This window comes from Diprion similis, chromosome 7, assembly GCF_021155765.1.
Source record: "Diprion similis isolate iyDipSimi1 chromosome 7, iyDipSimi1.1, whole genome shotgun sequence".
Classification (NCBI taxonomy): Eukaryota; Metazoa; Arthropoda; class Insecta; order Hymenoptera; family Diprionidae; genus Diprion; species Diprion similis.
In genome coordinates, this window is record NC_060111.1 from 257924 (window position 1) to 269924 (window position 12001).

General features: G+C 40.7%; 3 protein-coding genes across 8 annotated transcripts in view; 2 read left to right on the forward strand and 1 right to left on the reverse strand.

The window, feature by feature from the left end:
• Positions 1–2608, reverse strand: LOC124408082 (TELO2-interacting protein 2-like). 2 transcript variants are annotated; one of them, XM_046884753.1, is made up of 5 exons: positions 1856–2608; positions 1431–1559; positions 996–1154; positions 690–917; positions 1–598 (listed from the first exon to the last, which is right to left on the reverse strand). In XM_046884753.1, the coding sequence occupies exons 1-5, from the start codon at positions 2423–2425 to the stop codon at positions 329–331; spliced, it is 1356 nt and encodes a 451-aa protein (XP_046740709.1). In that variant the 5' UTR covers positions 2426–2608; the 3' UTR covers positions 1–328. The 2 variants fall into 2 exon arrangements, with proteins under 2 accessions (XP_046740709.1, XP_046740710.1); XM_046884754.1 differs by having other exon boundaries at positions 2–598; positions 690–896; positions 1856–2605.
• LOC124408080 (abl interactor 2) lies at positions 2023–5884 on the forward strand. Of its 5 annotated transcripts, XM_046884752.1 has the most exons (6): positions 2765–2919; positions 3648–4316; positions 4440–4460; positions 4533–4775; positions 5056–5313; positions 5408–5884. In XM_046884752.1, the coding sequence occupies exons 1-6, from the start codon at positions 2907–2909 to the stop codon at positions 5569–5571; spliced, it is 1368 nt and encodes a 455-aa protein (XP_046740708.1). In that variant the 5' UTR covers positions 2765–2906; the 3' UTR covers positions 5572–5884. The 5 variants fall into 5 exon arrangements, with proteins under 5 accessions (XP_046740707.1, XP_046740708.1, XP_046740704.1 ...); XM_046884751.1 differs by lacking the exon at positions 2765–2919 and adding an exon at positions 2023–2143 and having other exon boundaries at positions 4440–4775; positions 5408–5863; XM_046884748.1 differs by having other exon boundaries at positions 2766–2919; positions 4440–4775; positions 5408–5867.
• Positions 5712–12001, forward strand: part of LOC124408264 (acyl-CoA Delta-9 desaturase-like) — a 27071-nt gene continuing 20781 nt past the window's right edge. The window contains exon 1 of the mRNA XM_046885100.1: positions 5712–5736. Coding sequence (XP_046741056.1) covers positions 5712–5736 — 25 coding nt within the window. The remainder of the gene's footprint in view (positions 5737–12001) is intronic.

A 12001-nucleotide genomic window follows, 5' to 3' on the forward strand; every position in this document is an offset into this window, starting at 1 on the left:
CACCTACTCACAAGAGCGTAAGCATTACACATGTTTATTTATATTGGTAAATTTGTTGTTAACAGTTTACTGTTAGAAATATGTATACACGTATTGTACAACAATTATTCACGTAAATTCGATATTTTACATTAGCACATTATAAATATTGAATGCACATAAGCGGCGGTTGGAGCCAGCGCAAGATATAAGGTAACAAATAATACAGAACATATACATATTAAATAATATTTTTGTTTTTCTCAGGAGCCTCCAGTTCATACGGAGTTTGTTGGTATTCTTCCTCTTTAATATATTTAAACTTTGATTCTAAAGTGGGTTGTCCAGTTCATTCAAAGTAAGTGCAATCATTGAGTATTCTGAACTGAAGCTGCTGATTTATAACTGATTTCATACGATCGTCATTGATAATTTTTTTACCTATAGACGGCGTCGATTTATACAGCAAGCCAATGCAATCTTCTAAATTTTGTACAATCTCTCTGTCAAAAACTGGTGTCTCGATTAGATCCATGTGAAGTTTCAGGAAGGCCGCGTACAAAGGTACGCAATGGGTTGGTATCCTCGGTTGAAATATGACTAGAAACGTTTTAGCGGCCTGAAAATAATTCGTGCAATCATTTCTTAATGTTCTCTTCACTCATTTCTCAATATTCAATATAATTTTCGGTCGACTACTCAACACTCACTTCCATTGTGACTTTCAGAGTTTTGAGATCTGTATGGTGCTCACAGTACTCTGACAGAATCCTTGTCAATCTTTCGCACCACTTGGCACAACCGATGTTTGTCAAGAGTCCTGGCAAGCTTGACATGTAAGCATGTCGCAAATGTGCATCCTGTTCGAACTCCATACTACTCAGTAACGACAAGATGACGTCATCTCGTATAGTCCACTGTAAGGGAAAAGTTTTTTGCTTAATTGAAACAGTTATGAAATATTGATGAGAATCTTGGTAGAAGGAGATCTATCGGTATATGCATATTTTCCATACTTGGAGACAATCTGTGTTGTTGTAGAATTCCAATGTTGATAAAAGGCTTCTTATACAAGAGTACAAAGGGATAATGTACGCCACTTCTCGAATGATTAACAACCTCTTCAAGGCATCGTATATCACCTCTGCGTACCCAGTGTCCACAAGCTCTTTCCTCTGAAAATGGAGCGATCCTAGTAGCAGTTTATCAGTATTGAGATTGGCTGACTGACACATTCTTTTAGATTGAAGAAGAGTTCAGTCACCCTTTTCATAGTCAAAACAAGTCCTATCATTATTAAATGTAGAGTTTGCAGATTTGGGTATATCTGAATGATTCTAAAAAAGCAGATAATTGTGATAATTTTTCTTAAAAAAGTTGAGCTATCAATGCCTGCTAGTACCAATAACTTTTACAGCAAAGTAATTAACTGTAGTTAGAAAGTACCCTACCATTTGTGCGTGCTGTAAAATCTTCCCAATACATTTTATTCCAGTCACTCTATTTTCAACAACGTAATCATCCAAGATTATCAGCGCGGTTGGTATTATACTGTTCATGTGACGGACCAGATTAGGTTCCTGTAAATACAAAAATGCATGAGGTTGGAGATGATATCGTGACTGCAACAGAATGTGAACAATAAAATTTAATGACTTGAAATGTTTGAAGGTTTAGGGGTGGAAATAAAAAAGTGATTATTTAAAAGCAAATTTGAAGCTGATTTAATCTATCACTCCATATACTTAAATTTTTGCAGAGACGACGTTCTTTCCATATGTTTGTTACATTGTTGTTACAAACTTCAAACTGAAAAGACTACTTTGATATTAACAGATAACTAACCAAAAGTCACGAGTGCAGGGGTTTGACCAACCTCTACTTGCCATAATATCCATTTGTAGCAAATTACGGCTGCAGGATAATTCTTCCAAGTATCTTTTAGGAGTTTTGGCCTGAGAGCGAGGAGCACCGCCTCAATTACACCACTGCCATCCAAACTAGATCCCTCGTCTCCCTTTCCGACTAATAGCTCGGACATGGATCTACATTTGCAGAGACTGCAGAGGTCAGATTGGATAGAGCTGACTATGGATACTGACTCTGCTGTGTTCCACATGTTCTTCTCGCTCTGTTCGCCGATGATGATAATCAAGTTTATCAGGTAAGTGCGAAGAGGATGACTCCGAGATGCAGTTTCCCTGACGTTTTGGTCCCCAAAACTCGTTGCTACGTGGCGAAGCGTAGATTCTACATTCCGCAAATTTCTGTTTATGATCTGCCTGTACTCACAGTAATCCTTTTCTTCGCAGGGCCGCTCATTTCCAATTTTTTTACACGGTACCAACGTGCCCTCGGTCAGCTGGACGCAACTTCTCCATAAATCGTCGTTTATTGTGTTGCCAGTTATCTTCATCGACTCCAATTCACGGAGCAGGTCATTCATCGTAGAGCGGATCGATTTACCAGAAATTACGAAATTGCGGTAGCACCCTGGGGAACTAGAGAAAAAGAGTTTGACCGCTCCTCTATCTGTTAACCTTAAAATTTAATTCAAGATTTTCCACCATCCCGCATAATGCACATCGCGGGAATAGAGTCGATCAGCGAGGTGCGATGTTCCGATTTTCGAGATATGGTTCGAGGGTCGATCGGTCGAACGTAGACTAGCTTGATACGGATGTCTGGATCAAAGAGTATAGGATCTGGATGGTCGAGCACTCGAGGCACTCGAGTCTCGAGCATAGACTATAGACGGCATTTAGCAATTCGTAGTTATTCGAGTTCCACTGAGTTCTACGGTAGTGCGGCACAGTGAGCGTCTGTTCATTATTTGCTTTCTGATAATACTTTCTGGTTAATATATTGATTGAGAATATCGGTAAATATGAATTAATGCAACCAGCAGTAGTAGCTGTTTGTTGATAATGGCTGAGTACCGTTAGTTTATTTTCTAAATATTTTTCTTAGCTCCTTTTTCCCACATCAACTACAATATCCGCGCTGTCGTTTGCTTTTGACGTGACGCACACGCATTCTCACGCCCATCTTGATTCCAACCACACTGACGCGTATCTTGTAATTGTCGCCCTCTTTGAGCGCGACTATATTCGTAAGCACAGTTTTCGGCACCACCCTCCTTCTAAATAATATCCGTCACGTATTGATATTCGCTAGATTCTAACTGTATTGGTGAATTCTCTCGCCATCGCAAAATTCTCGCATGTTTGATATATATATACGGAGATCAGTGAATAATAGCTATTCCTTCTCATTCGTCTCTTACTCGTTATCAGGAACTCCATGGTTCACTTACATCCTCTCTTCACAGGCATATCAATTATTCATCACAATCTTTTCGCAGGCCTGACATTGTCACACAGCTATGCTTGGCCTGTATTATAAATGTTTTGTAACTAATTAGAAAAACACCCCTAAATCTTCTCAATTAATGATTAACTAGCAACAAAAAACTACTAACAGTTAAGAATAGTCATGGTCATACAATTATATGGTTTGCTGCGATACAAAGTTATCAGAAATTCTGAGAATATTGAAGACCTGCGGTTCCTTTTTTTAGCCATCCGATATGTACATCCAAGTACACTCATTATTTTGTAAAGGAAAAACGGGTGATTAACTCTAACTGATGTCTAAATTTTGTCTAGGTGGCTCGGACTCGTATCGCGTGTCTTCAGGAGTGGGAAGCGATTCTGAAGTAATGGCAGAATTAGCGGCGCTTTTGCGTCATGAAATCCCTGATGGGAGAAGCAACCTGGCTGACAGTCACACAAATTTGGAACGAGTCGCAGAGTATTGCGAGGCAAATTATTTCCAAGCCGAGAACAAACGTATAGCTCTTGAGGAAACTAAAAATTATACAACTCAGTCGCTTGCCAGTGTTGCATATCAAATAAACACACTGGCTTATAACTTTCTGCAGTTGTTGGATCTGCAAACCTCACAGCTTGCTGAAATGGAAAGTCAGATGAACCACATTGCTCAGACAGTTATGATTCACAAGGAAAAGGTTGCCAGAAGGGAAATAGGCGTTCTTACTGCGAACAAAATGACCACGAGACAATATAAGATTATTGCACCGGCAAATCCTGAAAAACCTATAAAATATGTTAGAAAAAGCATAGATTACACCATCTTAGATGAGATTGGTCATGGTGTGCGAAGCGGAGGTACTCCGAGGAGCAAACAGCGTGGGGGGAGCCAGGGCAGTGTACAAAGTCTCGGTGCTGCTTCGACTGGATCTGGTTTGGGTGCAGTCATTGTGGGTCCAGCACCTACTACAAAGCCACCAACTCCGCCACAAACAGTCCGGACAGGTAATCAGTTACTTGTAATAACAGAGATGTAGCCATTCTATAGCTTAACAAAATAGTTTTAGAATACAAAATTATTTCTCTAATGTTCGTGATAAACCTTTTAGTGGCACTAATTATTTTCAGGAACACTGAGTAAGGGCTCCCGTGAGTACAGAACACCACCCGCAGTGGCCCCGCCCCAAGTTCCCAGCCACTATGCACCCAATTACCCCTTAGGTAATCCTAGACGGGAACGAGGACCTGGTTATAGTACATTACCACTTCATGCTCATACCACCGCACATCCCTCTCATGGACTTCAGCATACGGTTCATCCTACTAATCTTACTCAACACACTCTACCCCCTCAAGTTGGAACTGTTCATCCACTCCAAAGCCATCCACAAACTCCACCTCCCGCTCCACCCAGTGTCACTGGAGCTGCAGGGTATGTCCAAGAACATCTTAACAGTATGCCACGTAAGTAGGTTTACGATTCCCTTAATAACTGAAATTATTTAACTTTGAGTTCTGAGGTCAGGATGGATATGTTGTATTGTGACTAACAGAGTATTCTATGTATATGCAACGGAAGTATGATTTACTTGCCTTTTTTGCCTGTGTTCTACACCTAAAGTAATCTTAATACATAAAGTACGAGAACAAAGCAATTTGGCATCCTAGTACTTTGAAGTGCTGTTTTTGTTCTCTGTGATAACAATAAACCAAGCGATACAATGTTTTTTTTGTTATCTTACAGCGCCCCCCTCGCCGCTGGTTGGTTCTGGGAGTGAAATGACTAATTACAGTGGTCACCATACTCTCCCGCATCGACTATCTCATCAAGTTAGCCGCAGCAGTGGTGCGAGCAGCCCTCCGTTGCCTCCGCCGCCTCCCCCGGAACACGACGAACATTCCCAATTTGGAAGGCCACAGCAACCATCTGGTGCGATTATGCCGATTGTGCCAGATGAGGAAGACTTACCTGGATGGGTACCAAAGAACTATATTGAGAAAGGTATGATTTATATAAACGATCACTCAGTTGGGTTAATCAGCATTTCCCCCGTTTTATGATTGAAATTTAGAAGGTCTGTTTTGTCTAATTCCAGTGGTTGCCATATATGATTATTATGCCGATAAAGAAGACGAATTGAGCTTCCAAGAGAGTTCAGTTATCTATGTTTTGAAGAAGAATGACGACGGATGGTGGGAAGGCGTAATGGATGGAATAACTGGACTATTTCCTGGAAACTATGTAGAGCCCTGCGTTTAGAATACCAATCTCGACTTTAATTTGAATCGATTAGTTTTTCTATGACAAATACTAGTGGTTAAAAATCGAATGTAAGAGTTGCAAACTTGTATTATATGTATATGAATCGGTGATTCGAAGTACATTTTTGCGGTCCAAAAATGTTTTGCACTTCAGCATTATTTCGTACGTGTTTAGTCTGCTTATTATGTGCAGCCACGAGATGGTTGCAGGTTTTGTTACCAGACCGTTTCAAAAGCAATATTGTACGTATGGTTTCAGCAAAATAATTTATAATTCTTGTTTTACTCTGCTTGGCTCTTCTAAGAATATACTTCGGTAGTAGAATTATCTTCCCATGAAACCTGAGAAAAAAAATTACTCTGCCAATCCTGTAATATTCAAACAAATATTTCAAATGGAAAAGGATCAGTGAAATAAATCTAGTTAAATTACGTATTTGATTTTTATGTGAAATTGGTAAATAGTATATTCTATACGCTGGGCTGTTATTGTAGGTCACACATAATTATGTCATATATCATGAAATAATAGTCTACTTGTCAGGTATAATCAATCGTTTTGAATGCCTGAAGGCATATCGTGGCGTCCTATGATAGCTATATTATTAGTGTATAAGTTAATATTATACCCATATTTTGAAGTTATTCGCAAATAGTGGGACTCTTCTATGCGTAAAAAATTGAATACATTAACCTGTTGTTGAACTACATAAAATTAAATAAAATCTTGTTTATACGGAATAAACGTAATATTCCGTGGGTTTGGCAATTTATTGGTACTTTGAATGAATTGAGTTCCATTCCTATGTTAAGTATACAATGCAATTCGCATGAAAGTACGATTTGCACAGTCTGAAATCGATCCTATTTTCAGAAGTTTATTGTTTTTTTTTTAGGAAAGGAAGAGATTTGGACCAATTGCAGTTTTAGGGCTTTATGACTCAAAATTTTCGCAAAAAATCCGAAGGGGTTAGCATTACTTTTTTTGGTCATTTTTGGAGCCGAGAATTTTTCCTCTCGGAATCGATTTGTATGACCATCTCTAGAGTAATTCGACCCCCAGGAACTCAGAAAACACATGAAAAAGAGCGTCGGCCCAACAGCAGAGATATGACGACGCAAATTTTCAGTTTTTCGGCTGTAACTTTTGATGCGTTCCTCGCAGCGTATTGGGACTGCGCTGAATCGATTCCTCGCGCAAAATTACGTCGAAATGGTGCCTGAAAGAATTTATTCCAGCACTTTTCATAATCGTCTAAATTTTCGACAAAAATCCAAAGGGGTTAGCCTTACTTTTTTACTCATTTTCATAGCCGAAAATTTCTCGTCTCGAAATCGATTTGTATGACCATCTCTGGAGTAATTCGACCCCCAGGAACTCAGTAAACACATGCAAAAGAGCGTCGGACCAACAGCAGAGATATGACGACGCAAATTTTCAGTTTTTCAGCTGTAACTTTTGATGCGTTCCTCGCAGCGTATTGGGACTGCGCTTAATGGATTCCTCGCGCAGAATTCCGTCAGAATAAAGCCTTAAAGAATTTATTCCAGCACTCTTCAGAATCTTCGAAATTTTCGCCAAAAATCCAAAGGGGTTAGCCTTACTTTTTTGCTCATTTTTAGGGCCAAAAATTTCTCGTCTCGGAATCGATTTGTATGACCATCTCTAGAGTAATTCGACCCCCAGGAACTCAGAAAACACATGAAAAAGAGCGTCGGACCCACAGCAAAAAAATGACGAGGAAAATTTTCAGTTTTTCGGCTGTAACTTTTGATGCGTTGCTCGCAGCGTATTAGGACTGCGCTTAATCGATTCCTCGCGCAAAATTACGTCGGAATAGAGCCTCAAAGAATTTATTCCAGCACTCTTCAGAATCGTCGAAATTTTCGTCAAAAATCCAAAGGGGTTAGCCTTACTTTTTTGCTCATTTTTAGGGCCAAAAATTTCTCGTCTCGGAATCGATTTGTATGACCATCTCTAGAGTAATTCGACCCCCAGGAACTCAGAAAAAACATGCAAAAGAGCGTCGGACCTACAGCAAAAAAATGACGACGAAATTTTTCAGTTTTTCGGCTGTAACTTTTGATGCGTTGCTCGCAGCATATTGGGACTGCGCTTAATCAATTCCTCGCGCAAAATTACGTCGGATTAGAGCCTCAAAGAATTTATTCCAGCACTTTTCAGAATCGTCGAAATTTTCGCCAAAAATCCAATGGGGTTAGCCTTACTTTTTTGCTCATTTTCGGACCCAAAGATTTCTCGTCTTGAAATCGATTTGTATGACCATCATTAGAGTAATTCGACCCCCAGGAACTCAGAAAACACATAAAAAAGAGCGTCGGACCTACAGCAAAGGAATGACGACAAAAATTTTCAGTTTTTCGGCTGTAACTGTTGATGCGTTGCTCGCAGCGTATTGGGACTGCGCTTAATCAGTTCCTCGCGCAAAATTACGTCGGATAGGGCCTCAAAGAATTTATTCCAGCACTCTTCAGAATCGTCAAAATTTTCGTCAAAAATCCAAAGGGGTTAGCCTTACTTTTTTACTCATTTTCATAGCCGAAAATTTCTCGTCTCGGAATCGATTTGTATGACCATCTCTAGAGTAATTCGACCCCCAGGAACTCAGAAAACACATGCAAAAGAGCGTCAGACCAACAGCAGAGATATGACGACGCAAATTTTCAGTTTTTCAGCTGTAACTTTTGATGCGTTCCTCGCAGCGTATTGGGACTGCGCTTAATCGGTTCCTCGCGCAAAATTACGTCGGAATAGAGCCTCAGAGAATTTATTCCAGCACTCTTCAGAATCGTCAAAATTTTCGTCAAAAATCCAAAGGGGTTAGCCTTACTTTTTTACTCATTTTCATAGCCGAAAATTTCTCGTCTCGGAATCGATTTGTATGACCATCTCTAGAGTAATTCGACCCCCAGGAACTCAGAAAACACATGCAAAAGAGCGTCGGACCAACAGCAGAGATATGACGACGCAAATTTTCAGTTTTTCAGCTGTAACTTTTGATGCGTTCGTCGCAGCGTATTGGGACTGCGCGTAATCGATTCCTCGCGCAAAATTACGTCGGAATAGAGCCTCAAAGAATTTATTCCAGCACTCTTCAGAATCGTCGAAATTTTCGCCAAAAATCCAAAGGGGTTAGCCTTACTTTTTTACTCATTTTCGGAGCCGAAAATTTCACGTCTCGAAATCGATTTGTATGACCATCTCTAGAGTAATTCGACCCCCAGGAACTCAGAAAACACATGCAAAAGAGCGTCGGACCAACAGCAGAGAAATGACGACGCAAATTTTCAGTTTTTCGGCTGTAACTTTTGATGCGTTTCTCGCAGCGTATTGGGACTGCGCTCAATCGATTCCTCGCGAAAAATTACGTCGGAATAGAGCCTCAAAGAATTTATTCCAGCACTCTTCAGAATCGTCGAAATTTTCGCCAAAAATCCAAAGGGGTTAGCCTTACTTTTTTGCTCATTTTTAGGGCCGAAAATTTCTCGTCTTGGAATCGATTTGTATGACCATCTCTAGAGTAATTCGACCCCCAGGAACTCGGAAAACACATAAAGAAGAGCGTCGGACCCACAGCGAAAAAATGACGACGAAAATTTTCAATTTTCGGCTGTAACTTTTGATGCGTTGCTCGCAGCGTATTGGGACTGCGCTTAATCGATTCCTCGCGCAAAATTACGTCGGAATAGTGCCTCAAAGAATTTATTCCAGCACTCTTCAGAATCGTCAAAATTTTCGCCAAAAATCCAAAGGGGTTAGCCTTACTTTTTTGCTCATTTTTGGGGCCGAAAATTTCTCGTCTCGGAATCGATTTGTATGACCATCTCTAGAGTAATTCGACCCCCAAGAACTCAGAAAACACATGAAAAAGAGCGTCGGACCCACAGCAAAAAAATAACGAAGAAAATTTTCAGTTTCTCGGCTGTAACTTTTGATGCGTTGCTCGCAGCGTATTGGGACTGCGCTTAATCGATTCCTCGCGCAAAATTACGTCGGAATAGAGCCTCAAAGAATTTATTCCAGCACTCTTCAGAATCGTCGAAATTTTCGTCAAAAATCCAAAGGGGTTAGCCTTACTTTTTTGCTCATTTTTAGGGCCAAAAATTTCTCGTCTCGGAATCGATTTGTATGACCATCTCTAGAGTAATTCGACCCCCAGGAACTCAGAAAACACATGCAAAAGAGCGTCGGACCTACAGCAAAGAAATGACGACGAAATTTCTCAGTTTTTCGGCTGTAACTTTTGATGCGTTGCTCGCAGCGTATTGGGACTGCGCTTAATCGATTCCTCGCGCAAAATTACGTCGGAATAGAGCCTCGAAGAATTCATTCCAGCACTTTTCAGAATCGTCGAAATTTTCGCCAAAAATCCAAAGGGGTTTGCCTTACTTTTTTGCTCATTTTTAGGGCCAAAAATTTCTCGTCTCGGAATCGATTTGTATGACTATCTCTAGAGTAATTCGACCCCCAGGAACTCAGAAAACACATGCAAAAGAGCGTCGGACCTACAGCAAAGAAATGACGACGAAAATTTTCAGTTTTTCGGCTGTAACTGTTGATGCGTTGCTCGCAGCGTATTGGGACTGCGCTTAATCGGTTCCTCGCGCAAAATTACGTCGGAATAGAGCCTCAAAGAATTTATTCCAGCACTCTTCAGAATCGTCAAAATTTTCGTCAAAAATCCAAAGGGGTTAGCCTTACTTTTTTACTCATTTTCATAGCCGAAAATTTCTCGTCTCGGAATCGATTTGTATGACCATCTCTAGAGTAATTCGACCCCCAGGAACTCAGAAAACACATGCAAAAGAGCGTCGGACCAACAGCAGAGATATGACGACGCAAATTTTCAGTTTTTCAGCTGTAACTTTTGATGCGTTCGTCGCAGCGTATTGGGACTGCGCGTAATCGATTCCTCGCGCAAAATTACGTCGGAATAGAGCCTCAAAGAATTTATTCCAGCACTCTTCAGAATCGTCGAAATTTTCGCCAAAAATCCAAAGGGGTTAGCCTTACTTTTTTACTCATTTTCGGAGCCGAAAATTTCACGTCTCGAAATCGATTTGTATGACCATCTCTAGAGTAATTCGACCCCCAGGAACTCAGAAAACACATGCAAAAGAGCGTCGGACCAACAGCAGAGAAATGACGACGCAAATTTTCAGTTTTTCGGCTGTAACTTTTGATGCGTTCCTCGCAGCGTATTGGGACTGCGCTCAATCGATTCCTCGCGAAAAATTACGTCGGAATAGAGCCTCAAAGAATTTATTCCAGCACTCTTCAGAATCGTCGAAATTTTCGCCAAAAATCCAAAGGGGTTAGCCTTACTTTTTTGCTCATTTTTAGGGCCGAAAATTTCTCGTCTTGGAATCGATTTGTATGACCATCTCTAGAGTAATTCGACCCCCAGGAACTCGGAAAACACATAAAGAAGAGCGTCGGACCAACAGCAGAGAAATGACGACGCAAATTTTCAGTTTTTCGGCTGTAACTTTTGATGCGTTTCTCGCAGCGTATTGGGACTGCGCTCAATCGATTCCTCGCGAAAAATTATGTCGGAATAGAGCCTCAAAGAATTTATTCCAGCACTCTTCAGAATCGTCGAAATTTTCGCCAAAAATCCAAAGGGGTTAGCCTTACTTTTTTGCTCATTTTTAGGGCCGAAAATTTCTCGTCTTGGAATCGATTTGTATGACCATCTCTAGAGTAATTCGACCCCCAGGAACTCGGAAAACACATAAAGAAGAGCGTCGGACCCACAGCGAAAAAATGACGACGAAAATTTTCAATTTTCGGCTGTAACTTTTGATGCGTTGCTCGCAGCGTATTGGGACTGCGCTTAATCGATTCCTCGCGCAAAATTACGTCGGAATAGTGCCTCAAAGAATTTATTCCAGCACTCTTCAGAATCGTCGAAATTTTCGCCAAAAATCCAAAGGGGTTAGCCTTACTTTTTTGCTCATTTTTGGGGCCGAAAATTTCTCGTCTCGGAATCGATTTGTATGACCATCTCTAGAGTAATTCGACCCCCAAGAACTCAGAAAACACATGAAAAAGAGCGTCGGACCCACAGCAAAAAAATAACGAAGAAAATTTTCAGTTTCTCGGCTGTAACTTTTGATGCGTTGCTCGCAGCGTATTGGGACTGCGCTTAATCGATTCCTCGCGCAAAATTACGTCGGAATAGAGCCTCAAAGAATTTATTCCAGCACTCTTCAGAATCGTCGAAATTTTCGTCAAAAATCCAAAGGGGTTAGCCTTACTTTTTTGCTCATTTTTAGGGCCAAAAATTTCTCGTCTCGGAATCGATTTGTATGACCATCTCTAGAGTAATTCGACCCCCAGGAACTCAGAAAACACATGCAAAAGAGCGTCGGACCTACAGCAAAGAAATGACGACGAAATTTCT

Bases quoted from the DNA above. Each gene is read 5' to 3' on its own strand.
- LOC124408080 (XM_046884748.1), top strand. The intron at 4,317-4,439 runs GTAATCAGTTAC...AATTATTTTCAG, and splicing joins GCCACAAACAGTCCGGACAG to GAACACTGAGTAAGGGCTCC. The intron at 5,314-5,407 runs GTATGATTTATA...GTCTAATTCCAG, and splicing joins AAAGAACTATATTGAGAAAG to TGGTTGCCATATATGATTAT.
- LOC124408082 (XM_046884753.1), bottom strand. From the start codon at position 2,425: ATGAATGACCTGCTCCGTGAATTGGAGTCGATGAAGATAACTGGCAAC. The intron at 918-995 runs GTATGGAAAATA...GTTTCAATTAAG, and splicing joins ACAACACAGATTGTCTCCAA to CAAAAAACTTTTCCCTTACA. The intron at 599-689 runs GTGAGTGTTGAG...AATTATTTTCAG, and splicing joins CTCTGAAAGTCACAATGGAA to GCCGCTAAAACGTTTCTAGT.